At 65.3% G+C, this 25,212-nt stretch overlaps 9 protein-coding genes across 9 annotated transcripts; 7 read left to right on the plus strand and 2 right to left on the minus strand.

The window, feature by feature from the left end:
• Nucleotides 1-32: 32 nt before the first annotated feature.
• JCM10292_002800 (uncharacterized protein) lies at nt 33-3,130 on the plus strand (the record flags this gene model as incomplete). Its single annotated transcript, XM_076648156.1, has 6 exons — nt 33-1,052; nt 1,107-1,170; nt 1,232-1,321; nt 1,381-1,569; nt 1,632-2,383; nt 2,444-3,130. 6 exons carry the CDS (start codon nt 33-35, stop codon nt 3,128-3,130), a joined length of 2,802 nt encoding a protein of 933 aa, XP_076506379.1.
• Nucleotides 3,131-3,449: 319 nt separating this feature from the next.
• JCM10292_002801 (uncharacterized protein) lies at nt 3,450-4,260 on the minus strand (the record flags this gene model as incomplete). Its single annotated transcript, XM_076648157.1, has 3 exons — nt 3,450-3,673; nt 3,767-3,962; nt 4,027-4,260. 3 exons carry the CDS (start codon nt 4,258-4,260, stop codon nt 3,450-3,452), a joined length of 654 nt encoding a protein of 217 aa, XP_076506380.1.
• Nucleotides 4,261-4,712: 452 nt separating this feature from the next.
• On the plus strand, nt 4,713-7,389 carry JCM10292_002802 (uncharacterized protein; the record flags this gene model as incomplete). The annotated part of the gene is made up of 4 exons (XM_076648158.1): nt 4,713-5,882; nt 5,948-7,013; nt 7,071-7,283; nt 7,346-7,389. 4 exons carry the CDS (start codon nt 4,713-4,715, stop codon nt 7,387-7,389), a joined length of 2,493 nt encoding a protein of 830 aa, XP_076506381.1.
• A 955-nt stretch (nt 7,390-8,344) lies between these two features.
• Nucleotides 8,345-11,627, plus strand: JCM10292_002803 (cation diffusion facilitator family transporter; the record flags this gene model as incomplete). Its single annotated transcript, XM_076648159.1, has 13 exons — nt 8,345-8,421; nt 8,512-8,722; nt 8,875-8,960; nt 9,035-9,186; nt 9,242-9,420; nt 9,473-9,752; nt 9,811-10,074; nt 10,128-10,221; nt 10,280-10,523; nt 10,581-10,655; nt 10,715-10,996; nt 11,064-11,279; nt 11,358-11,627. 13 exons carry the CDS (start codon nt 8,345-8,347, stop codon nt 11,625-11,627), a joined length of 2,430 nt encoding a protein of 809 aa, XP_076506382.1.
• A 271-nt stretch (nt 11,628-11,898) lies between these two features.
• ETP1 (Etp1p) lies at nt 11,899-14,419 on the plus strand (the record flags this gene model as incomplete). The annotated part of the gene is made up of 5 exons (XM_076648160.1): nt 11,899-13,079; nt 13,184-13,315; nt 13,375-13,428; nt 13,482-13,525; nt 13,581-14,419. The coding sequence occupies 5 exons, from the start codon at nt 11,899-11,901 to the stop codon at nt 14,417-14,419; spliced, it is 2,250 nt and encodes a 749-aa protein (XP_076506383.1).
• Nucleotides 14,420-14,513: 94 nt separating this feature from the next.
• JCM10292_002805 (uncharacterized protein) lies at nt 14,514-16,561 on the minus strand (the record flags this gene model as incomplete). The annotated part of the gene is made up of 6 exons (XM_076648161.1): nt 14,514-14,573; nt 14,637-14,672; nt 14,767-14,951; nt 15,037-16,112; nt 16,200-16,399; nt 16,463-16,561. 6 exons carry the CDS (start codon nt 16,559-16,561, stop codon nt 14,514-14,516), a joined length of 1,656 nt encoding a protein of 551 aa, XP_076506384.1.
• Nucleotides 16,562-16,822: 261 nt separating this feature from the next.
• Nucleotides 16,823-20,218, plus strand: ERG7 (lanosterol synthase ERG7; the record flags this gene model as incomplete). The annotated part of the gene is made up of 15 exons (XM_076648162.1): nt 16,823-17,132; nt 17,182-17,241; nt 17,302-17,443; nt 17,509-17,630; nt 17,696-17,717; nt 17,778-17,988; nt 18,079-18,329; nt 18,412-18,482; nt 18,563-18,869; nt 18,944-19,137; nt 19,238-19,377; nt 19,520-19,663; nt 19,749-19,809; nt 19,918-20,037; nt 20,115-20,218. 15 exons carry the CDS (start codon nt 16,823-16,825, stop codon nt 20,216-20,218), a joined length of 2,259 nt encoding a protein of 752 aa, XP_076506385.1.
• Nucleotides 20,219-20,661: 443 nt separating this feature from the next.
• On the plus strand, nt 20,662-22,382 carry SEC53 (phosphomannomutase SEC53; the record flags this gene model as incomplete). The annotated part of the gene is made up of 9 exons (XM_076648163.1): nt 20,662-20,751; nt 20,962-21,082; nt 21,145-21,313; nt 21,451-21,486; nt 21,560-21,586; nt 21,648-21,684; nt 21,868-21,968; nt 22,110-22,203; nt 22,281-22,382. 9 exons carry the CDS (start codon nt 20,662-20,664, stop codon nt 22,380-22,382), a joined length of 777 nt encoding a protein of 258 aa, XP_076506386.1.
• Nucleotides 22,383-22,867: 485 nt separating this feature from the next.
• Nucleotides 22,868-25,144, plus strand: JCM10292_002808 (uncharacterized protein; the record flags this gene model as incomplete). The annotated part of the gene is made up of 1 exon (XM_076648164.1): nt 22,868-25,144. The coding sequence occupies one exon, from the start codon at nt 22,868-22,870 to the stop codon at nt 25,142-25,144; it is 2,277 nt and encodes a 758-aa protein (XP_076506387.1).
• Between the last annotated feature and the right edge of the window lie 68 nt (nt 25,145-25,212).

Consider the following 25,212-nt stretch of genomic DNA (forward strand, 5'->3'; position numbering starts at 1 on the left):
CACCTTCTGCACCGTGCTTGCAGGCTGCAGGGATGCCCACAAGCAGCAGCCCACCGTCCGACTCGAGCGAGCCCGTCTTGGTCTCGCGACCACCTTCTCCGCCTCCCGATCACTCTGCTCCGCCTCTCCCGCCAGCAGTCGTCGACGCTTCCGCTACCCGCGCTGAAGCAGGTGACGCTCTCACGCCAACTCCCGCCCAGCAAGAACCCAAGTCGCAGTTCTCGCGCGACGACGCTTCGCCTCCGCCTGTCAACACGCACAAGGACACGGGGTCCGAGACGGTCAAGGCGCTCGAGCCCAAGCGCGGCGCGAACGCGACTGAGGGGCTCGGCCGCCCGGGGAGGGAGCAAGTCGCGCACCTGAGCGCTGGGAACCGTATCCTCGGCGGCGCGGAAGGCGTCGTCGGCGAGGCTTACGGCGCCAGACCCGAATGGATCGCAAAGGTCAAGCGCGCGTCGAGCTCTCAGGCGGATGGGCTTGTCACAGCGTCCGAGAACGACAAGCCGGATGCCGTGTCCAAGGGACCGGTCAGTGCTGGATCCGAGGAGCGGCCCGACGGCGACGCAGAGGACGGCGACGACGACGGGCCAGACGACGACCGCAAGAGCGGGCAGCCCAAGTGGTTCCGCAAGGTCAAGGCGGCCGCGTCGAGCATCAAGGAGAAGGCTTCGTCGACCAACTCGCGCGAGCGGAGCGACTCGCTCGAAGCGCCGGCGTCTCCAGGCGCGCCGGGCGGTGGGATCCGGCGCGCCCGTACCCGCTCTATCGGCCAGCGCTCCGCCGTCAAGTTCCAGCTCGACGACGAGGGCTCGAAGGAAGACGGCGCCCCTTCGAGGGGTGAAGCGCAAGAGGCCATGTCGCGCGTCGTGACGGACCGCGACGGCAACCCGGTCCCGCTCGAAGTCGGCACGAGCGCCGACGCGTCGAGCCCTCCTTCGAACACGCCTGGAGCGGTGGTCGTGGCAGACGGCGAGGGGGAGCCAGTCGCGGCCGGCAATGCGAGCACGACGACGAGCGTCAAGAACAAGATTCTCGAGACGTTCGACGTTGAGGTGAGCACTCTCGGATGTTGTCGAGCGATTTGGACGCTGACTCTCGCCGCGCAGCCGTCGACATCGCAGGAGAAGTTCCACGAAATCTTCGACGACCAGGACGAGGAGCTCATTGAAGGTGTGTTCCGCTCTTCCGTACCGAGATGTTCTGTGGCTCACGCTGTACGCCCTCTCCTCAGACTACCGCTGCGCACTCGTCCGCGACATCCTTGTGCAGGGGAAGCTCTACGTTAGCGAGAATTTTCTCTCGTTCCGCGCCAACATCCTCGGTGCGCTGAACAATCGCCTTATGCTCCATGGTCTTCATCGCTCACTCTCGGCACCGCAGGCTGGCAAACGTCTCTTCAGCTCCCCTGGACCGAAATTGTCTCGATCGAGAAGCGCATGACGGCCAAAGTCATCCCGAACGCCATCGAGATCCGCACCCTGCACGCAACGCACACCTTCGCTTCTTTCATCAATCGCGACGGATCATACGCGCTCATCACGGCCATTTGGAAGCATGTCCACCCTGAAGGTCTGCTTCTGGCCTTTCTCGCTTCTCGCCACTACCGCTGAATCCGCTCTGCCCATCCGCAGCTCATGCCGACCGCGCTGCTGCTGACGCTGCGAAGAAGGAGGAGAAGCGTCACCGTCGCCGAAGCGCAAGCACGTCGAGCCATCGATCCGACCTGAGCAACTCGCTCAAGAAGGCTGTCCGCAGCGCGAGCGGCACGTCATCCGAGACGGACAGCGACGGCGACGACAAGAGCGAGATCTCGTTCGAGGACGAGAATGGGCGCAAGAAGCGGCACCGCTTCAAGCTCCGTTCGAGTCTCGCGAGCCTCAAGCTCAGCAATATCCGGTCGCGTGACGCGCCGGGTGCTTCAGCATCGACGTCGGGAGAAGACCACCCGACCGAGGCGGAGAAGGTCAAGGCGCAAGCGCAAGCGAAGGCCTCGGCTGGCGCAGGTCCCGGCGCAGGCGACGGCGAGGCGCACGCCCCGACGACGTACGATGGGCCCGAGTACAAGAACGTCGCGCTCGACATTGTCCTCCCGACGCGCCCGCGCAAGGCGTACAAGCTGTGCTTCCTTGACGAGACGTTCCTGCGCGCCTTCTGGGAGGGCAAGGAGGGCCTCAAGGAAGTTGAGATCGGCCCGTGGAAGGCGATCGACGGCGCGGCGGCCCAAGCCGACGATTGCAAAGCACTGAAGCGCCGCGAAGTCAAGTACCTCAAGCCGCTCAACGCGCCTGTCGGTCCCAAGCAGACGCACTGCAATATCGTCGACGCGAACGAACGTGTCGACGAGGACTCGTACATCTCGACTGTCACGACGACAAAAACTCCCGTGCGTTGCAGGAGCCCGACTGCGCTTGCGAGACCTCGCTGACCTTTCCACCGCCCGCAGGACGTGCCTTCAGGCGATAACTTCTCGACCGTTACGCGCACAGTCTTCACCTGGGCCGAGGGTGGCGGCTGTCGCGTGCGCGTGACGACCGAGGTCGAGTGGACCAAGGTCAACCGGCTCTTGCGCAGTGTCATCGAGCGCGGAGCCGTGGACGGTCAGATCGGGTACCACAAGGACCTCGAAGCCGCCGTTCGCGCGCACATCGCGGCCAACGCTGCAGAGTACGCGATCGCCGGTTCGGCGCCGTCTGCGAACTCGAGCGACGTCAAGAGCACGGATACGGCTGCGGGCGAGCCTGGGCGCGGCGGGACGGAGCCCACCAGCTCTGCACCCTCGTCCAGCAGCGACGGCGGCGTCCTCGACTCCCTCCTCGGCATCTCACCCCTCGCAGCGGGCCTCCTCGTCCTCGTCCTCGTTCTCGCCCTCACGAACCTCTTCACTCTCCTGTCGCTGCGCAAGCAGGCCGCCGCAGCGCGCGCAGTGCGCATCGGCAGCCCAAGCGAAGTTGCCAGCGCGATGGAGCGCGTCCTCGGGCAGTTCTCGGCGCAGCACGCAAAGCGCGCGGTCAGGCCGTCGGGCGAGTCGCTCGCGCACGCGGTGGCCGAGCTCGCGAAGGCGGCGAGGCTGCTCGAGAGCCAGGCGCGGGCGCTCGCGGACCGGTCCGAGGGGCTCAAAGACTACGTTTGATCGCTTGATTTAGGGTTTCCTTCCCAGTTCCGTATATTCTGTATATCGCATGTGGCTTGTACGCTTCGCTCGCCCTCTCCATGTCAGTCGCATCCCGTTGTCTGTAGCACTCCCTGCCCGCAGCGCTTCTTTCTCTTCAAATTCATGCACGACACATGCATCGGTCAAATGGTCGTACGGCGGAGACATCAGAACTGCAGTTGCGAATTGGTTACAAAGCGGACAGGCGACGACACAACGGAACCAAGCGGGACACGGGCGGAAGACGGCACGGATCCAACGAGAACGACAAGCGACTCATGCTCCTCCTCCTGCGGGCTCAAGCGTTCTTCTGCTGCTCAGACTGCGACGCGGCCGGCTGCTGCTTCTGAGCCTGCTGCGACTGGCGGCCCGCGGCGGGAGCAGCGGTCTGCCAGTGGTCGGCCGACGAGCCCTCGACCTGCTGCTGCTGCTTCTGACCCTCGACCTGGCGCTGACCCTGCGAGGAGACGTCCTCCCACTCGGGCTTGGTCGCGTCGCGCTTCATGTGGACGTTGAGCGAGTCTGCAAAAGGAGAGGAGCGCGCGGCGGAAGGCGTCAGTACGTGTTGCCACGCTCGGGCGAGTAGCCAGGGAGTAGAATGGGAAGCTGACGTACTGCTGTCGAGGTACTCGACGCCGTGCTTGACCTTGTCCGAGCCGGGTTCGAACTCGACGAAGAGCGTGTGCGAGATGTCGAACGGCTGGTTGTCGTCCTCCTTGTTGCCCGTCATGCCCGACGACGACGACGACTGCGTGTTGTAGCGCGCCGTGAGCGAGTCGGTGCCCTGACTGAGGTCGGTCAACTCGAAATGCTGTCCGCGGAAGACCACGAGTCAGCGGCGACAGCATAGACCTGCGATACAGTGAAGTGCGTACCTTGGGGTCCGTGAGGAGCTTCTCGCGGATGGTCTTGAAGTAGTCGAGCGTCTCGCGCGCATCGAAGGCGCCCTCGCGCGGAAGCGGCGGGGCAAAGAACGGGCGCGTCGAGGCGGGGAAGATCTCCCACAGGGCGCCGGGAGCGAGCATGCGCTCGATGCGGTCGAACTCGGAGCGGAAGAGGGCGTCGTAGAGGCTGGGCACGACCTTGCGGCGGGACTCCTGCATGGCCATGGCTTCGGTTCTGCGGGCTGAGGGTCGCGCGTCAGGACTCGGTCGCAGCGCTCGTCCACACCCAAGAGATTCTGTCGCGGCGATCAGCGCGTAGTGCCGAGAAGACCAGCGGGCGAAAGCGAGAGAACCAGCGAGAAAGTCGAGGGGAACGAATCGCAGCACGAGCGGATCCGGACGGGTGGGTGCCAAAGGGGCGCAGACGAAGCCTGAGAGCACGTAGCCGGCCTCAGACACACGGCAAAAGATTGTGCAGGAAGAGGTCTTGGGCAGAGCGACGAGGTTGTCCTCCGTCCGCACCCTTCCAGCGCATTCATCGCGACTGGCAAGCGCAGCAATACCTTGCATCGTCCAATAGACTCGCTCTGCACAGCGAGGAAGCAGTCGCACCGCCGCACACGCCGTTGACGCCCTCCCAGCTCGAGTCTCCGCCCTCATCACGTCGCCGAGTCAGGATGGACCCCGAGCCGTCGCCTGATGCGGCGAGCGCCCCTGCGCCAGACGCAGACATGCCCATCGACTACGACCAGCCCGACTCGACCTTTGCGGGCGAGAGCACCGACGCCGAGATGGGCGATGAGCCGGCCAAGGACGCGTTGCAGGAGGCCGACATGGTCGACGACGACGCCGTGGCCCGCGTGGCTGCAGAGACAGACACCGACATCATCCCCGACGACGACGCGCTCCTCGCCGCCGTCTCGTCCGCGCCACTCGATGTCTCCTTCTCGACCGCCGCAAGCCCGCCCGTAGCGCTTCCGCCCTTCTCTTCCGACTTGTCCGCTGCGCCCGTCTCGGCCAGCGTACCTGTGTCGACTGCCGTCGAGCTCGACGCCAACCCGACTCTCGCGCCAGCTCCGGACATGCCCGTCTCGGCCGATGAGCCTATCACGGGCGAGCCGCTGCCAGCAGTGGACAATGGCGTCGACGGAGCAGATGAACGCACCCTAGACGCGACTACGAGTACGGGTGACGGCGGAGCTGCAGCTCATGCTCTGGAACCGCTTTCGACCGAAGAGGCCGCCGAGACACCCGCTATCGCCGACATTGGCGGCAGCGTCACCGCGACTGCGAGCGCCGAAGCGCCCGCAGCGGATGGCACCGGCGATGCGGTCGCCGAACCAGATGCCGGCGAGCACGATGATGCCCATGCAACGGCGGTTGAGGCGGTCGGTGGCGGTGCGACCCGTGACCCCGACGAGCTGGTCAAGACGAACACCGGCGCAGAGCAGCAGCACGTTCTCCCCTCGCGTCCCATCGTCGACAAGGATCCGCTCCTCGAGGTTGAGGTTCCGGTCCACGCTCCGGCCGATCCGTCATCGTTCTCGGCCCGCGGCGTACCCGCCGTCTTCCTGACGACCGGCGACGACGAGTCGACGACAACGCACGTCCTCTTCCACCACGAGCGGCGGTGGCCACCCGACGACGCGGCGGCAGAAGGCGAAACTTCTGTCGACAGCTCTGACGAGCACTTCGACCTTTTGCTCGGCGAGGCGGCGCAGCACGAGCTGTACTATCAGCCGCTCGACAAGCTCCTCGTTGCGCTCAGGCGAGAGCTCAACTGGCACGACTACGATCAGGAGGAGCTGGTGCTTCACTTTGACGAGATTGGCATCTCCATCACTGAGGTGCGTTTCTTTGCTTCCTCGGCTCTTGACCTGCTTCAAACTAACTCTTCTCGACGCATTCGCAGGACAACGTCTACTGCTCGTCGGTGACGCTCTTCGACTTCGATCGCATCCACACGGGATGCCAGCTGCCCGGGCGACTGCACGCGCGCCTCGACTCGCAGAGCCGGTTCTCGACCGGCTTCAACGCGCTCGCGATGCACATTGCCAACTCGCGCGCGGATGTCGTCGTCGAGGTCGAAGAAGACGAGGAGGGCGACGAGTCGGCCACTCTCGCGGGCGACGACGATGAGGAGGAGGAGGAAGGCGTGATTGAGGGAGCCGTCTACGAGGAGGGCGCAGAAGCAGATCAAGCACAAGAAGAACACGAAGAGGGAGAAGTCCAAGGGGCGACGTTCGACGAGCACGTCGAGGAGGAAGAAGGAGAGGGCGGGCTCGCCGAATCCGACGGGCCCGACTCGGAGCTCGTCCGGGCGCAGCAGGGCGACGAGGACGTCGAAGAGCCCGAAGTCGAGGCGGGCGAGCTGCCGAGCCAGGAGGGTGCGGCCGAGCAGCCGACCGCCGCGTTGCCGACAGCGGCGGAGGGGCAGCAGCCGGCGCAGGCTGGCGAGGACGAGTTCGACCTCGACTCGGCGCTGGCACAGCTCGATGGCGACGACGGCGTGCCCGCTGTCGCGCAGGAGGCGCAGCAGCAGCCTGTCGAGGAGGTGGGCGCAGAAGGTGCGCGCCAGGAGGGCGAGGGGGTCGAGGCGCCCGGGGTCGCCCGAGGCGCGGAAGTCGCGCAGGAGGCCGCGACTGCATTGGCGGCAGAGCCCGCAGCGACCGAGCCGCGCGAGCACGAGGCTCCGTCGAGCGAACTGCCGAGCGCGGCTGAGCCGCAGGAGGCGGCGGAGGAAGCTCTCGGCGCCGAGGGTGAGGACCTCGCCGAGCCCGCCGAGGCGGAGCAGGGCGAGGTCGATGCGGCCGCTACGGCGGACGAGGCGGCGCAAGACGGTGTCGAAACCGCTCTTCCAGCCGCAGACGTCGAGGTTGATGCGGCATCGACAGCTGGTGAGCTCGTCGAACCTGCTCAAGTTGAATTGGTCGTCGCTACTGCCGAGCTTTCAGCTGTGGGCAACGATGCTTCAGCTGGTGCGTTCAATTCCTCCTCATCAAACTGCTCTCAGCTGATTGAGACTGCACCCACAGCTGTCGATGACTCGGACGAACCCGTCAACCAGAGCGACGTCGTCATCGACTACGACGAGGCGTTCGACGGAGGCGCTGTCACTGCTACCACTGCTGCACCTGCTGCTGATCACGGCGGCGAGGCGTTACCGCCCACGCCGCAGAGCCCGAAGCGGAGTCGCGACTCGCTCAGCGAAGATGGGCAGGAAGGAGCGGACGGAGAATCTGCGGGTGGTGCGTTTGCATCCCGCCTTCTCCGCACTTCTAGTCACTGACGTTCGGCTCGCTTGTTGCAGACGCCAAGCGTCCACGTCTTGTCGAGGCGACGACTGCGGCTTAAGTTCGCTCAGCCTCTCTCGTCCATGTCCTTCCGCCTCATCTCTCGTTCCCGACAACCGACTCTCGCATCACTACATACTCGCACCGCATCGTCAAAAGCCGCACCCGGCCGATACCCGCTCCACTATACCTGGCGTACTTCCGCCTCCCGCTCCGCCAGCTTGCCCTCGCATCAGTCCCGCGAGCGGCGCATCTCGCGTCTCATTCCTTGTCGTACACTAGTTTGACGGACGCCGAGCTCGTCTACGGAAGAGCTCAAGCGATCTTCGCTCATCCGGTCGCGTACCATCGCGCCGTTTCGGCTCTATCTCCTCGGTCGTGTTGTTCGTCGTCGGCACCTGCGTCGCCATCTTCCGTGTCGCCAGTGTCGCTACCATCTACTCAGTCTCTGCGTCGTCAATGGTGGCCGGTCTTTGTTCGGTCGCGTTCAAGTCTCTCGCCTTCCGCAGACATGCCCCGCGTCAAGCACCGCCTCTCGCCGCAACACCAGGTAACTAGCCCGTTGCTTCCTCTCTTCTACTGACGAGTGTACGCAGCTCTTGCCTCTCCATCTGCTCGGTCGATGGGGCCATGGCGGACAGCCTGGCATGTCGTGCCGAGTGAGAAGGTCGGCAGACGGAGCAAAAGGCGGCTGGCGACGGACTGTGCTCTCCCTTCCCCTAGTACTTTGACTCCTGACGCAATTCGAGCAGTACCACTCAGTGCGAACCGTCCGGGTAGGGAGCAGCAGCAGCGACTGATAGAGCCTCGGCGGGTGAAGGCGATTGCGATCGCACGAAAGTGCCTGCTGCTTTTCTGCGTAGTGGGACGCGCGTTCGCCCGTACTTTGCTGAGCACAGCGCTACTGCGTGCAAGCGAGCGGTTCCCGGACTTTGCTCGGCAACCGGCGCGGGACTCGAAACTGGACGCGCCGGTCGCTCTGTCCTCGAAGCCGATACCTCGCGTCAGGAGCCCGAATGAGCGCCGGAGGGTACGCAGAGGCGTACGATCCTCGCGTCTCTGGGCGCGTCTCGCTCCAGCACCTGCGGCAGAGGTGTGTCGCTCGTCTCGCCTTTCCCCCGCTCATCGCTCCGACGACCCTCACAATGCGCTGAACAAGCTGGCTGACGGATTTGACCAACAGCAATGCGGCCTCGCTACCCTCTGATCTGCTCTTCGCCGTCCTCTTGTCGAAATCGCTCGTCGCCCTCGCACTGCACGTTGCGAACGACTGGCTCGTCGCGCAAGGTTACTCGCCTTGGACGATCGCGGCGCTGGTTCAGGGCGCAGGTGGGGTTGTGCTGGCGTTGTGGGAGCGGCCATGGGAGGTTTCACGCGGTGGAAAGCGGAGAACGGTGCGTTCTTCGCCTCTCGGGTGGTTCAGGCAGGCGCAGCTGCTTCGCGAAGCTGTCAGACGAGTCTTTCGACGCTCCGTTCTGCGCAATGATGGCCTGCGCTTCGTGGCGAACGCTGCTCGGGGCATGGCTGACTGTGCGGGCACTTGCAGGAACCCTCAAGTCCGCTCTACCCGGTCCTCTTCGCCCTCGAGACGCTCTTTGCACTCCTTTCCATCTCTCACCTCAGCGTCCTGCGGTGAGTAGTCGGTACCACAAAGTCAGACGGGAGCCGGAAGGGGCTGACAGAGTTTCACCGGATCCTCGATGCAGCTTCATCCTTCTCACCTCCTTCGCGCCCTTGTGGGCTCGCGGCCTTCCTTTCGTCAAGGCTAGCAGCCGAAAAATCGTTGAGCGCGGCAATGCCTTCTCCCTGACGACCGCCATGGTTGTGATTGCGTACCTTGCCGACTCGACCTTGTCGAGTGCGTCGCTTGCTCTGTCCTGGAGCCACCGTGCACTGACCTTATTGTTATGCAGCCGGTTCAAACCGTACGGGGTACATCTATCTCCTACTGCACCTGCTTGCGTGCGGCCAGCGCAGCGAGATGTTCGCCGGCTTCGACGGTGACGAACAGCAGAAGGGGCGCATGCATGCGAATGGTGCTGTTGCGGCCGCCTTCGTCGCAGGCGTCATCGCATTCCTGAGGCTGCAGTTCGTGCGTCACATGCTCACCTCCCGTCACGCTCCTCTGACGACTGCGACCGCAGGGCCCGACTGCGAGCACCCTCACCTCCTCCTCCTCTTCCCCTCTGGCCGGCCCGGAGACCAGCAGTGCACTCGCCCTGCTCGGCATTGGACTCCTTGGAGTCACCTTTATATGCGTCGACCCGCTTCTCACTCGGTCGCTCCTGACCCACTTCCCGCCGCCCAAACTCCTTACTACGGGATGGCCCATTTCGGCCTTTGCGACCGCATTCGTCGGCTACGTTGGCTTTGATCGTGGCATCGGGTGGGGCGAAGCAGCTGTCGCTGTGATCGGATGGAAAGGTTCGTTCAGCCCCGTCGTCCTCTTCGACGCTCAGCTGAACGGTCTTCTCGCTCGTAGCCATCTCCCACATCGCCTCCACCGATCCTCGAGCCGTTATGGCTTCCGCCGCAGGTGGCGTCTCGACCGGCTCTTCTGCGCCAAATCAGTCATTCCCCGCCCGCTTCGCAACCTTCTACCGCCATTTCCGCGCAACGATCAAGACGATCCTCGCCTCGCCCGAGTCGCGCCGCATCTACTTCTTCCTGTGTCTCAACCTCGGCTTCATGTTCATCCAGATGGCGTACGGCATTTGGACCAACTCTCTCGGGCTGATCTCGGACTGTGCGTCTCCTCCCTGCCTCTCCGTGCGCACGCGCCTGAACCCCTTTCGCCAGCGATCCACATGTTCTTCGACTGCCTCGCGCTGGCGATGGGGCTCTTCGCGAGTGTGATGGCAACATGGCCGTCGAACGACTCGTTTACCTACGGGTGCGCATTGTTCCTCCTAGCATATCGGGTTCCAGAGGCTCACGATTCAGTTGCACAGCTACACCCGCGTCGAGACTCTCTCGGGATTTGCCAACGGCATCTTCCTCTGCCTCATCTCGATCTTCATCGTCTTCGAAGCGATCGAGCGCCTCATCGATCCGCCTGAGATGAACACGGGCCAGCTCCTCACCGTCAGCGCCGTCGGGCTTGCCGTCAACCTGGTCGGCATGGTCGCAACTGGTCATGCACACGGCGGGCATTCGCATGGAGGCGGAGGAGGGCACAGTCATGGGCATAGCCACGTGCGTCCCGCTTCCTCGTCTCGTGCGGGCCCGCCGCTGACACAATCGATGTTGCAGGCGCCCGTCAAGAGCAAGGTTACGCCGTTCTTAACCGAAAAGGAGGAAGAAGAGGAGGATCACAATGGCCATTCGGCGCGTCCGAAGTTTCACGCGTCGAAAGCCCTAGGCTGACGGCGGCCTTAAATGTGCAGCACAATGGCCATAGCTCTCACAACTCTCACTCGCATTCAACACCAACCCGCTCTCAACCTCACTCCCACTCTCACTCGCTCTCCTCCCCCGCCCCTCTCGCTTCTCCCACTCACGCCCGCTCGCCTTCGCACGCGCATGCACACTCACACGCGCCATCTGACCACTCACACTCACACGCGCACAACGGTCACAATGGCTGCGACCACGACGACGAGCACGAGGATGATGAGCACGCTGCTGCGCACGGCGGGCACAGCCACAATATGAAGGGCGTCTTCCTTGTTCGTCGCTTAGCTCCCGCCTTAGCAAGCTCGCGCACCGTCTCTGACACGGCTTTCTGATGCGCAGCACGTCATGGCCGACACCCTCGGCTCGGTAGGCGTCATCATTTCGACGCTGCTGATCAACCGCTACGGCTGGACGGGGTTCGACCCGCTCGCGAGCATCTTTATCGCCGTCCTCATCTTTGCAAGTGTCGTCCCGCTTGTCGTCGACTCGGGCAAGCTCCTCATGCTGGACATGGGGGAGGAGCAGGAGGCGGACGTGCGTAAGGCGCTCACGGCGGTGAGTCTCCCCCATTGTGTTCGCTGATCGCGGCAGTGAAGTGTCACACGCGTGCTCATATCCGCTGGGATCTTACAGCTGCACCGTGTCGAAGGTGTCGCGTCCTTCACCCGCGCCCGCTTCTGGCCGAAGGACCCCTCGTCGATGGTCGGATCCATCTGCGTGCAGCTCGCGCCCTCGCCCGGCTCGACGCACGGGTCAGCATACGACTCGCACGGCCGACCGACGCACCAGCACTATGCCGACTGCGAGCGTGTGCGCGCGCGCGTGCGCAAGACGCTCCGGGCCAACATTGCCGGACTCGACGAGCTGACCGTGCAGGTCGAGCCGACGAGCGGGCTGGGCTGAAGGCGGAAGTGTGGGTTCGCGTGGTTTCGAAGCGGCTCCTGTCTTTATACCTACATCGCAATGCATCTTTGTCGTTTTGCACTCGCACGCGGAAGGCCCGTCTGGCATCGTCCGTACGCCTCCGCTGGGACTTTGCGTTTGTCAAAGCGGCCGAACGGCGCTTCAGGCGCTGCTTTGCCCCTTCGATGGACGACAAATGCTAGAGCCTGCATCACGGCAGATGAGGATATTCGCGGATTGACTTGCTCCACTACGTCGGCGAGAGCGCTGGATGCCCGAGCCACCGCTGGCGCCCCCGAGGTTCGCAGTGGTGCTCGAGCTGTACGACCCTGCGCTCCTGGCTGTTCCTCCGTCGCCGTCTCCGTCGCCGCTTCTCCCCACAACCCGGACTCGCCTCCCACCGCAGCTCGACAGCGACTTTCGGGCGAAGCAGAGCCGCCTGGTCCTACCAAAGACTGGCAAAAGCTTCTGGGACACGCCATTGCCCGCCTCTCGCCCGCTCGACACTCGGACTCCTGGTGTTCTGTCGTCGGCTTCCCTCTCCACTTCGGTCCCGTCCCCGTCTGCTGCGCCAACAAGCCCGCCAGTAGCTCCGCGGACCTGGTCAGAGTCGTTTGGCCTGCCGAGTCCGCCCGCCGTAGCCACTGCCGACTTGTGGACGCCCTCGAAAGGCCAGCTCCCGACTACCTCGCACAAGGCCATCCTCGACTTCCGCTTTGGTCCCCTCGCCATCGACTGGATCGTACATCCTGAACCGCGCGGCATGGCTCCCCTCGTCTCGCCCCGACCTGCTGCCGCCAGCCTGCCTGGCCAGCGGCAGCCAAGTCCCTCGATTTCGCGCTCTGCGCGCCCACCCGAGTCGAGCGGGACCACCGAGACGTACTGGGGCACGATCCACCTCTATCGCGAGCAGGGCGCCGAGCCGAGCTCGATGGACGAGAAGCGAAAGGCGAAAGAGGCCGACGATGGGCGGGCCGTCGCGCTCGTCTCGGTCCCGGGCGTACTCAACGCCGCCGCGCTCCTCGAATTCATCGCGCCTGCGCTCGACGACGTCGAGCAGGTGCGAATGCTCCGAGACGCGACGCCGAATCGCTCAATCGTCCTCGTGCGTTTTCGCGACGCCGCCACAGCAGATCAGTTCCGTCGCGTGTTCAACGGGAGGCCGTATCACGACTCGAAGGACAGCGAGATCTGCCATGTTGTCTCGTTGTCGTCTGTCAAGCTCAAGACGACGTCGACTCCGCCTTTCACCTTCCCTTCTCTCGCTCCGCCCTCTTCAGACGGCTCTTCTCCACCGACGACGCTCGACCCAACGACGGGACGAGAGCTTGTCGAGCTGCCGACGTGTCCCGTATGCCTCGACGTGCTTGACACGAGGGCGAGCGGTCTCGTGCAGATCATGTGCCAGCACGCATTCCACTGCACCTGCTTGCTGCGATGGCGCGATTCGCGGTGCGTGAATGTCCTCATCTCCTCGCTGCCTGCACCTCGTGCTGCTCTCTTCACTCGAGCTGTCGCCGTGGATTTGATGTTTACTTTACGCTTGCCTCACATAGCTGTCCCGTCTGTCGATATACCAACGCCCGTCAGCGTCGCAACTCATCCTCCGATACGAGCGACGCCAAATGCGCCGTATGCCAAAGTCCGTCAAACTTGTGGATCTGCGTGATTTGCGGCAACGTTGGATGGTGCGCTACTCGACCACTTTCATCGTGAAGCACCGGGTGCTGACGTTGGGCGAACGCAGTGGGCGATATCAAGGCGGCCACGCGCACTCGCATTTCGGTGAAACGGGGCATTCGTGAGTCTCTCGCCGATTCCGTCGCAGCCTTTTCGCTCACGTCTTGCGGAAAGGTACTCGCTTGAGATCGCTACGGGTCGTATCTGGTCCTACCTCGGTGCGCATTCGTTTGTCACCATTCCGCGAATCTGCAGCTGAGTGTCATATCGCAGACGACGAATACGTGCACCGCTTGATCCGCCTGCGGCCGTCAGACTCGTCGCCCTCCGCGGACGAGCGCCTGATCGAGCTCCCGTCCTTCTCCACGGCGGCGGCACCTACCCGCGGTGGGCCGTCGACGCCCGATCCGGACGACCTGACAGCCAAGATTGCGCAGCAAGGACCGGACCGGAGCGCCGAAGTCGAGCAAGACAAGCTCGAAGCGCTCGCCGTGTCGTACGGAGACCTGATGAGCTCGCAGCTCGACAGCCAGCGCGAGTACTACGAGGGCGAGGTCGCGCGCGAGAAGGACCGCGTGCGCATGTCGGAGCGCAAGCGCGACGAGCTCGAGCGCGACGTGGCGCGCCTGACGCGCGAGGCGAGCGAGGCGGAGCGGCGCGCGCGGGACGAGCGCGCGCACACGGCCAAGGAGCGCGAGGCGCTCGAGGCGCAGGTCGAGCTGCTCCGGCGCGAGGCGGCGCGCGAGGCCGACGAGCGGCGCAAGGAGCGCGCCGAGGCGGTGCGCGCGCGCAAGGCGCTCGAGCGCGACCTCGAAGCCGAGCGCGCCGTCACGGCGTCGCTGTCGAGCAACCTCGCGGCGCTCCGGGGCGACATGGCGCAGCAGCAGCGCGACACGGCCGGCGTCCGCAACGAGGTCGACGAGCTCAAGGACCAGATCAACGACCTCATGGCGGCGTTGACCCTGCGCGACCGCATCGAGCAGGCGGGGCCCGACAGCGAGCTGGCGGGCGCGAGCCTCGGAGTGGCACCGAACCCGCAGGCGCAGCAGGACACGGTGCCGCGCAACCCGAGCGCGGCAAAGGCGGCCGCACGGCGCAAGAAGAAGAAGTGATCTTGCTAGTATCTCATGCAACCTTCTCTCGTGTCGTTCCTGCTCTTGTAGCAACATGAATTTTGCTTGCAACCTCGCATAACCATCACTCGAATCAGATCATCTCCAGTCGCCGGTAATGCGATGGGCCCTTGGTCGCATAGTCGGCCTTGGTCTGCGCGGCCAAGTCGTACAGTCAGTAAGGGCGGCGAGAGCGAGTGCACTGGAAGAGTCGCACCATGAAGAGCTTGGCTTGCGGGTCGCCGAGTATGAGCTGCGGCGACGGATTGCGTGCGAAGATCAGTTCGACCGTCCACAGTCGCGCAGATGGTCGAGCCCGGTCAGCGCGCCATCACACGTACACGCACCTTGCCCATGATGCACGCGCCGAGGTAGACGGCCCAGTCGCCCGCGCGCTCCTTAAAGTTGGCAAAGTACTCTGGCGTGCGCACGTAGCGCATCGGGCGCGCGAGCGACTGGCCCTCGGCGTCGTAGCCCGCCGCGAGGTCCGAGCGGAACGGCGACAGGAGCGGGATGAGGGTCGGGCCGAGGGCTGCGCGTGGCGCTCAGAGTCCAGTCAGCCCACTGTGGAATGTCACACAATGGAGAGACGGCTGGGAGAGAAAGGCGTCACGCACCTCGGTTGCTGGCGATGCGCCCGCTGCTGACGACAACGACGACCTCGCCGACGGCGCTGCGCGCCTCTGCGTCCTCAACCATGCTGAGCGCGACGCCGACCGCCTCGTGCACGCCGGCCTCGGGCAGCTGGCTCGCGTCGGCGTACCGCGCATACTCGTGCAGCGCGAGCTGCGCCGCGGCGGGCGAGGCGGAGGGCGCGAGGGCGCCGAGGACCGAGGGGACAAAGAGCGGCTCGAGGTACCGGTGCCGCGCGGGGCCGATCCGGATCGTCGCCGAGGCGTCCGGAGGCTGCGCCTGCGCCAGGTCGATCTCGGCAGTAGCGGCGGGAGGAGGGGCGGGCGCGAAGGGGTTGGCGACGCGGACATACTCGCTCGAAGCGTCGTCGCCGTCGGCGGCGGCGGTGGCGGCGTCCTCCTTGCCCTTGCCCTTCTTCTTGACAATGTCCTGCACCTTGCCCTCGACGATGGCCTTGGCGACGTCAAAGCTCCCCTCGTCGCCGTCGGTCTGCATCACCGCCGCTCCACCCGCCGCCGCTCCTGCAGCCCCCGCCACTCCTGCACCGAGGCCCACCGCGCCCGCACCGACGCCGAGCAGGGGCGACTCGAGCTCGATGAGGTCGCGCACCTTGAGCTCGCCGACCATGCGGCGCAGGGCATTCGCGAGCTCTCCCGGCGCAAGCTCGCCCCCGCCGCGCGCTGCCGCGAGCTGCGCCGGGATGGTCGAGTCTGCCTCGAGGATCCTCAGCGCGCAGTAGTCGTCGCAGACGCCCTCGTCGAGCGCGGCGAGGCGGAGCCCCGAAGCGGGCTCGTACATCTCGTTGTCGCGCACGACCGAGACCTCGGACCCCTCGCCGCGGTAGCCGAGGTCGAGCACGACGCAGTCGGTCGCGCCGGCGGTGCCGGCGGCGAAGAAGGGGCGGGACGAGACAAAGAGCTGCGGGAGGAGGAGGCGCTCAAAGAGGAGCTGGTGCAGCTGGTCGACGAGTGCGGGCGGGCACGAGGGCGGGAGGGAGAGGACGGTCGGGTGCGCGAGCGGGGGGCGCTGCAGTTGCAGAGAGATGTGGATGGCGTAGCGGCTGTGAAAGTGCGTGGTGAGTCGGTTGCAGCGAGAGCAGGGAGCGCACGGCGTCCCCTCGATCGCTCGACGGGTGCGCGCGACTCACAAGACGGCCTCGAGCGCGGTCCAGTCGGTGACCTGGAAGCCCGTGCGCTCGTCGATGCGGATGGGGTCGACAATGTCAAAGTCGCGGGTGCCGCCTGCGGCCGTGACGGCTTCTGCGGCTGCGAGCTGGGCGCCGACGAGAAAGTCCTCTACGCGCGTCCCGGCCTTGCCGGCCATGCGACCGACGCGGGTGGGGAGCTCCTGCGATGCATGCGGGCTGTGAGCGGGCGGGGGACGCGAGAGGAGAGGGAAGGGGAGACACACGATGAGGGGCCCGCGGATGAGGTCGGTGACGCCGAGGCCGGCGCGGAGGAGGGTCGAGGTAAGGTCAAAGACGAGGAGGAGCTCGTCGCGGCCGACCATGGCGGGCGAGATGGCGGCGCAGGAGCGCGACGAGACGAGATGAGGACGGGGAGCGGGAGGGGAAAGCGGGTGGGACGAGTGGTGGCTGGGTGTTCCGTGCGCGTGTGCTCTCGTGTGCTACTGTGCGTGCAATCACGCGCAACTCGCACTGCCTCAGCGAGGTGGACGCGGTCGAACGACGGCGACGCCGCGCTGTTGCTTCCGCGAGGCATCTCTCCGCTCCTCTCGCTCCCCTCGAGCCGCAGTCTGGACCAGCTGCGCATGCCTGCAACCGCACCCAAGAACTACCCTGGGCCAGGCCCACTCGGACAGACCGACTCCTCCCGCTGGCGCCTCTCGTCGGATCAGGACGGCGGCAGGCACGTCTGGCACTACGCCCGCAGCCCCGACGACCCCAGAGCCACGCCCTACGAGACCGTCTGGGGCAGCGACGACACCCGCGTGCGCGAACAGCCCCAGAACGACGAAACCGCCTACTGGCTCGGGCTCGACCTCCCCGTCCGAGACAGCGATCCCTCTCCCGCCGCCTCGCCCCTCGACGCTGCGCAAAAGGGCAAGCTGCACCTCGCTTGTACTACTCTGCACTACCGGCTGACGACCCGTGCTCGCCCGAAACGCAGGCTACGACTTCTACAAGCGCCTCCAGTCGCCCGACGGGCACTGGAGCGGCGAGTATGGCGGTCCGTCTCGGCCCCTAACTCGTCTCCTCACTACGCAGACTAACCTCATTCACCCGACAGGGCCCATGTTCCTCCTCCCCGGCATCATCATCGCCCTCTACGTCACCAAGACGCCCATTCCTGAAGAGTGGAAGGTCGAAATCGCGCGGTACCTCGCCAACATGCAGCGCTTCAGCGGAGACGACGACCAGGGTTGGGGAATGTGCGCTTGCACGCGTCCTGCTGCCTCGAACGACGAGCAAGCTGACCCCGGAGTCCGCCGTGCAGCCACTTTGAGGGTCGTTCGACCGTCTTTGGCACCGGGCTCAACTATGTCGTTCTGCGTCTCCTCGGTGTCGGCCCGGACGAGCCGATGATGATTCGCGCCCGCAACACGCTGCACAAGCTCGGTGCGTCCATGCCGTGGTCTCGTTCGGTTGTAGCAAACTGACCTTCTCTCGTCCTTCCGATTCAGGCGGCTGCGAAGGCATCCCTTCGTGCGTGCATCTTCTCCTATGGACATTTGCGGGGCACTGACAGCCTCCCTCGCCAACTAGGTGGGGCAAGTTCTGGCTCGCGATCCTCAACGTGCACTCGTGGCGCGGCCTCAACCCGACGCCCGTCGAGCTGTGGCTCCTCCCCGAGTGGGCGCCCGTGCACCCGTGGCGCTGGTGGATCCACACGCGCAACGTCTACATCCCCATGGGCTACCTCTCGGCGAGGGGGTTCCAGGCCGACGAGGACGACTTGATTCGCAGCCTGCGCGAGGTGCGGCACTCAGCTCATTCTGCTTCGGCGCTCTGCGCTCATTCGTAAGTAGCGTGTGCTGATTTGCGTATGTGATTGCCGACCGCACAGGAGCTCTACACCCAGCCCTACGCGTCGATCCCGTGGCCCTCTCTGCGCAACCGCATCTCGCCCGCCGACGTCTACGCGCCGCACTCGCCCGTCGCCAACGTGCTCTTTGCCGCGTTCGACTGCTACGACCGCGTCGCGCCCGCGTGGATCCGCCGCAAGGGCCTCGAGAGGGCGTACAGGCTCGTCGTCATGGAGGACGAGAACACGGCGTACCAGACGGTCGGGCCCGTGAGCAAGGCGATGAACATGCTGTGCGTCTTACCGGTCTCGTCTCTTTCACCTGCGTTTGTCCTCGCTCGGACGACGGTGCTTACGTGTACCGATGTTACGCAGGTGTCGCTGGCTCGAAGAGGGCCCAGAGAGCGAGGCGTTCCAGCAGCACCTCCTCAAGATCCGCGACTTCAGTGCGTCTCTCTGCTAACCAGACTTCATCTCAGCGCATGTCAATGCTGACCTCGCCAACACAAATCGCGCGCACCGGCAGTGTGGATGTCGAAAGATGGCATGATGATGACGGGCACGAACGGCTCGCAGCTGTGGGACGCAGCCTTCATCGCGCAAGGGCTCGTCGAGTCGGGCCTCGCCTCGCGCCCGGAGAACCACGCGTCGACGGCGCAGCTCCTGGCGTGGCTCGACGGGTGCCAGATCCGCGACAACCCGCGGCACTACCGCGAGGCGTTCCGGCACCGCACCGAGGGCGCGTGGCCGTTCTCGACGAGGGAGCAGGGGTACACGGTCAGCGACTGTACTGCCGAAGGGATGAAGAGCGTGCTCCTGCTGCAGGATCTCCCGTGCGTTGCCTTCCTCCCAGCGCCCTCCGCTTCCCCTCCACTCAAGCCCGCTCATACCTACGCACCACCCGCAGCCACCTCCCCGAGCTCGTCTCGTACCCGCGCCTGTGCGCCGCAGTCGACACGATCCTCTCGCTGCAGAACCCGGCGGGCGGGTTCGCGTCGTACGAGCTCATCCGCGGGAACCCGCTCCTCGAGCTCCTCAACCCGGCAGAGGTGTTTGCCAACATCATGATCGAGTACCCGTATGTCGAGTGCACGACGGCCTGTGCGTCGTTTGCTTTCCTTTTCCATTCTTCGGGGTTCCGCACGGTGTCTGTACCGAGGCGGAACGCGCTGATGCGGGTTGATCGCGTAACGACGGACAGGCGTCACGGCGCTCTCGGTGTTCAAGCGCAAGCACCCGCAGTACCGCCGCGACGACATTGAGCGGGCGAGCACGAAGGCGATCGACTGGATCAAGACGGCGCAGCGGAAAGACGGGAGCTGGTACGGCAGCTGGGGCATCGTGCGTCCAGGATTTCCCTCCCTTTCTGACGAGCGAATCGGTCGGCGGGACGAGAAGCCCCTCATTCAAGCAAATGGTGATCTGCTCGTCGACTGCAACTCCGGCGCTGACTGTCTCTTCCTTCCCTCATGCGTCTGCACAGTGCTTCACCTACGCTACCATGTTCAGCATCGAGTCGCTCGCGATCGCAGGCGAGTCGTACGCCAACAGCGACGCCGTGCGCCGCGCGTGCGAGTTCCTCGTCGGGAAACAGATGGCCGACGGCGGGTGGGGCGAGAGTTACAAGGTGCGCTGGCGCGGTCGTGCTTGTTCAGCGATGCTGCGCCTGGGCGCCGAGTGCTGATAGATTCCCTCGTGCTGGCCGCGTGCAGAGCTGCGAGACGGAGCACTACGTGCACAACGCAAAGAGCCAGGTCGTCAACACTGCATGGGGTACGTATGTGCTACACGCTGCCAAGTCCTTGAGGCAACGCTGCCTGCACCCTGTCCGCTGGCTAAGTCGGCTGACACTGATTTCGCTCTCCATTGGTCGCGACGCAGCTGTCATCACGCTCCTCACGGCGCAGTACCCCGACCCGGAGCCGATCCGCCGCGGGTGCAGGCTCATCATGTCGCGCCAGCTGCCAGACGGGTCGTGGGCGCAGGAGAGCATCGAAGGCGGTCCGTCTCTCGCCCGCTCCTCTCCGTCCTCTTCCGCCAGAATCGACTGATCTCGGGCTTGCACGGTGCTCGCACAGTGTTCAACAAGAACGCCGCCATCTCGTATCCCAACTTCAAGTTCTCGTGGACCATCAACGCGCTCGGCCAGGCGTGGAAGAAGCTCCCGAGGGAAGGGTGGTGAGGCGATGCGGGACTTTCGCACGGTCGGTCGCTTCGCAGCAGTACATAGACTTCAGTTCGATATTCAAAAAGCAGTGCAGAGCTACTAGCGCGGGTGGAGGGAGAAAAACGTTGCTGCATGAAGTGGACCTGTTGCGGAACTTCCGCCAGAAGGCAGTGCTAAACGGCCGGAGTATCCGAGTGTTCTTACGTGGCGTGTAGGGCACTCGTTCATTGCTGCAACGGGGGATCGATGTGGCATCGTCGTTTCCCAAGGACTTTCGTCGCGTCGTCGCGCCTTCTTTCCTTGCTCTGAACGCCTCGCTCATCTCGTCCGTCCGCGCTCTCTAGCCCGCGTAGAAAGACTGACAAGCTCACACTCTGCCCCGGACACGCTCCCTCCCGCCGCACGACGCCCTTGCTGCACGTCCTCGCAGCCCTCGCACCTCGTCCTACTCCTCCATCATGTCGACCCCCGTCCCCTTCTCGCAGCGCCCGCAGGGCGACGTCATCTGCCTCTTTGACGTCGATGGCACCCTCACCCCCGCTCGCCGCGTGAGTCGCTTGCCGCACGCTTTCTCAGAGCGAGATACTCGGTTCTCGTCGGCGACGCGTCGAGCGTCTATTGGCAGCAATCGCGCGATGGACGCTGCGGACGGCGCTTCACGGCTCAGAAGCATGCGCAGAACAGACGTGCTGACCTTCGCCTCGCAATCTTACGCTGCGTGCACGCCCCCTTCCATTCTCTCGCTCTGCAAATGGTAGTCGGCGTCGCCCGCGATGCTCGAGGTCCTCAAGCAGGTCCGCGAGAAGGCCGTCATTGGCTTTGTCGGCGGCTCGGACCTCGCAAAGATCACCGAGCAGCTCGCCATCCACGGCCAGGATAGTGCGTCCCGTCGCGCCTCCTCTCTCTGGTCGCTCGAGCTGACTGGGACATTGTGCCGGCAGTCTCAGGCGACTTTGATTTCTGCTTCGCCGAGAACGGTCTCACCGCGATCAAGCTCGGCCAGGCGCTCCCGAGCGAGAGCTTCATCCAGTGGATCGGCGAAGAGAAGTACAAGAAGCTCGTGCGCTTCATCCTCCACTACATCGCCGACATGGACATCCCCATCAAGCGGTGAGTCTGCGCTTTCTCCAATGGGCCCTGGCGCCTGCGCCATGTTGGCGGGTGTGGTTTCGAAGAACAGCGGCGCTCTTGTCTAGAGTGAAGTAGTAGCTTGTGTCCGCATGTGCTGATTATCCCACGCTTTACAGTGGTACCTTCATCGAATTCCGCGCGGGCATGATCAAGTGCGTCCACAACCAGACCCCGGCGGAGGGACGAATCTGCAGACCCGACTGACTCGCTTTCTCTTCTCACCAGTGTCTCGCCGATCGGCCGTAACGCATCGTGCGCTAGCGTTCGAGCATCCGGGCACCGCCAAGTGGGTACTGACGATCTCGTCATACAGGGTCAACGAGCGTGACGAGTTCGAGAAGTACGACAAGGTCCGTCAGCGATCCTCTCTGTTCACATTCGCCGTTCTGCTCTACGAGAGTGCGCCCATGGCCGCTGTGTTCGGACTGTCGCACGCGGAGACACGGCTTTGCCCACCGTCCCGCCCGTCAACACCGCACGATTTGCCGCATTCCCGAACTCGCCCTGACTTTGCTTTGTTGCCCCTCTGCCAGGTCCACAAGGTCCGCGCCGCGTTCGTCGATGCGCTCAAGAAGGAGTTTGCCGACTACGGCTTGACGTACTCGATCGGCGGTCAGATCTCGTTCGACGTCTTGTGCGTCTCGATGCCCTCCTGCGGCCGAATACTGCTGACTGGCACCACCTTTCACACTGCCCCGCCCTTCATGCGCCATTGACGCTCATGCGACCGTTTCTACTTGCCGTGCCGCGTTCACGCGCACGTCCGACCTGGCAGCCCCGACGGCTGGGACAAGCGCAAGGGTCTCGAGCGCATCGCCGGCGAGAACTTCCGCGAAATTCACTTCTTTGGCGACAAGACGTACCAGGGCGTGCGTCGCCGCCCCGCTTGCATCTGTGACTCGCGCACGCACGGCTGACCTTTCGTTTTTCGCTTCCGGACGGGCAGGGCAACGACTACGAGATCTACGAGGACCCGCGCACGATCGGCCACTCGGTCACGTGCCCCGAGGACACGCAGCGCGAGCTCAAGAAGCTCTTCAACCTCTGAGCGGCGAGCCGAGCAGAGGGACGGACACCTGTCGCGGTCACGGTCAATGTGCAACTAGAACGGACACTTTGTGCGTGCGTGTCGCTCACGAGCGGAGAGAGCTGGCGTTGTGGCCGCGACGTGTTCGACTCGCTGTCGCCGGATTGGCGTCTCGCGTCTCTTGCGACCGAAAGATGCGGGTTGTTCTCAGTGCGACGACGAGGTGAGAGAGCGCCGACTGTCTCGGAACTCTTTCGTTCGGCCCCTCGCGCTTCTGCAGTGGATGCTGTTCTCGACAGCCCTCTTCAAAGCCTGCCCAGAACCCCTGAGACGAGAGCCGGCGCGAGCACACCAATGCGAGCGCGCCAAGTCGCGCGCTGGTCGAAAACCAAAGTCGCGCGCGCACTGCAGCTCGCCCTCGCCAAGTCGGCCGTGGCAGCTGCGCGCACTGCGAGCCTCGGCGGGACAGGGACGAGCGGGAGCAGGACTGGCCTGGATGCAGCTAGATGCGCCTCCAGCGCTGGGCACGTCCACTCGGCCCTTCCACCGCCTCGTCTCCACCGACATGGCGCCCTCCGCCGCGCCCTCCTCCGCCACGAGCAGCCGCGCCAGCGCCCGTGCTACACGTTCAGCCGCCGCAGCAACCCCGAGCAGGGCCCTCGGCGCCTCTCTCACGCCTCCGCCAGGCGCTGCAGTCGATTCCCTCGCGCTCCCCGACCGCCGCGAAAACCCTCCCGCTCCGCCTGCGCAGCCCCGCAGACCTCGAAAACGACCTCGTGCGGCACCGCAGGGCCTGCGCAGAAGCGCACGACGCCCTCTCCGCTCTCCGCGACGCCGCACCGCACTCGCACGACTCGCTCGCTACGCCGGAACACGACTGCGACCGCAAGGGCAAGGGGCGCGCGCAGGCCGTGCAGAGCTGGGACGACGCGCTCGACGGCGTGACGCGCCGCGGCGTGGTGCAGCTCGTCGCCGAGACGATGCGCCTCCAGCTGCACCTCGGATACTTTTCGAGCGCAAAGGAGCTCGACCGCGCCTTCTTCTCGCTCCGCCCCGGCTTTACGAGCACGATTGCCCGGCAGCGCTCAGTGGGGAGCAAGGCCCGCGCTACAGCGGCGGTCCGCGAGCGCGGACTGGGCCTCTCGCGCGGGCAGGAGCACTCCGCCTGGATGGCCTCGCTCGCGGCGCAGCTGCAGGGCGGCGCAAGCGATGCCAAGGCACTGTGGCGCTTCACGCAGCTCTTGCGCGATTTGCGAGCAGGCACGGGGAGTCGGACGGGCACGGGCGAAATCCCCAAGGTCGTGCTGTCTTCCCTCGCGCGGTTGTTTCCAGCCGTGCAGGGGCGGTTGCGCGGTGCTGCGTGCAAGAGGGGGTTGAAGAACGTGTCGAAGGAGAGGGACGAGGTCAGGAGGCTGCTCGAGGACTTTGAGGCGGCCGAGCTGGGCGACGACGACCTCGTCTCGCTCGCTCTGCTCGACTCGACCGCCGAAAAGTACGAGGCGCTGCTCTCGCTTACCGAGGCCGACTCTTCGGTCGATCGGCGCGAGGTAAAGGCTGCGCTCGACCCGGACGACCCGTTGTTTCGCCGAGTCGAGGCCAGCATGTCTTCGCTTCTCGCCAGCCTCGACGACCCCGACTTGCCCTTACCCGCCCAATCGAACTACACGCCCTCCAATCCCACCGCTCCGATACATGATCCCTTTGAGCGACGCTCGCACATCTTGCATACCGCCATCCGCTTCCTCGTCATCCGCGCACTCAGTCCCCATCCGCACGCAACCTCTCCGCGCGCCGCCCCGCCCCTCACCTCCGCCTCGCAGCTGTACAAACTCCTCCTCGACTCTACTCCCTCTGTCTACCGCTCCCGAGAGGCGGACGTCGCCTTCCCCCGACTTCGCCTGCGCCAGTCGTCTGCTCTCTTTCGCCTGCTCGACGCCCACCTCGTCTCGGCGCGGCAGGTGAGCGCTGCGCCGCTCCGCAAGAAGCAGCCTAACCGGCACCGGTGGGCCGAGCGGCGCGACACGTGCCTCAAGACGCTCTCACGCGCGCTCGATCTCGTCGAGGCATCGCTCGAATTCGTCTCGACCCTGCCGCATCCTCCTCCTTCACCGCTCGCCGCCTCCTCCTCCACCACTGCCCCCGTCTCCTCCGCCGCACCTCCCGACCCGCGCTCCCTCGGCCTCTCGCCCACCTTTTTCCGCTCCCTCGCCCTCGTCCTCAACGCCCCCTCGATCCTGCCCCCTCGCGCCCTCGAAGGCGCCAAGCCCGCTCCGGCTCCCGCAGCGCACCTCGCGCCCTTCGCGCTCCTCCTCCGCTCGCTCGAGCTGCTCGCGCGCGCGCGCGCGTGGGAGAGCGGGCTGCTCGCTCCTGCTCCCGCCAGCACGGGGAAGGACAAGGGGCAGGCGGGGCGCGAGCAGCAGGCGCTCTCGACACCAGTGGCCCTGCAGCCGCTCGTGACCGACTCGCTCGTCGCGCACGCGCTCGCGCGCATCGCGCTCGTCTCGCCCCTCGCGCCCTCTTTGCCCTCGTTCGCCGCTCCCGCACCCGCACCGACGGGCGACTCTCCGCGCGCGCGCCTCGTCGCGCTCTTTTCGGCGCTCGAGCGCGCGCAAGGCTCTGCGCAGCGGCGGGACAGGGAGCGCGCGCGCGTCGCTCGGGCAGTGAGGGCGGTGCTCGGGGCCGAGTGGGGCGGCGGGGGCGAGAGGGAGTGGAGGGAGAGGATGGAGGAGTGGGTTGGGGAGTGGGAGAGGGGCGCCCCCGGGGCGGGCGGCGGAGGGGGGTGAGAGGAGAGGCGGCGGCGAGTGAGGCGGGAGGGGAGAAAGGTGCGTCTCGGTGATCACGGTGGTTGCTC

The sequence above is a fragment of the Rhodotorula paludigena genome (genome assembly GCF_050403205.1).
Source record: "Rhodotorula paludigena JCM10292 DNA, Rt_paludigena_JCM10292v1_ctg13, whole genome shotgun sequence".
NCBI classification, from domain to species: Eukaryota; Fungi; Basidiomycota; class Microbotryomycetes; order Sporidiobolales; family Sporidiobolaceae; genus Rhodotorula; species Rhodotorula paludigena.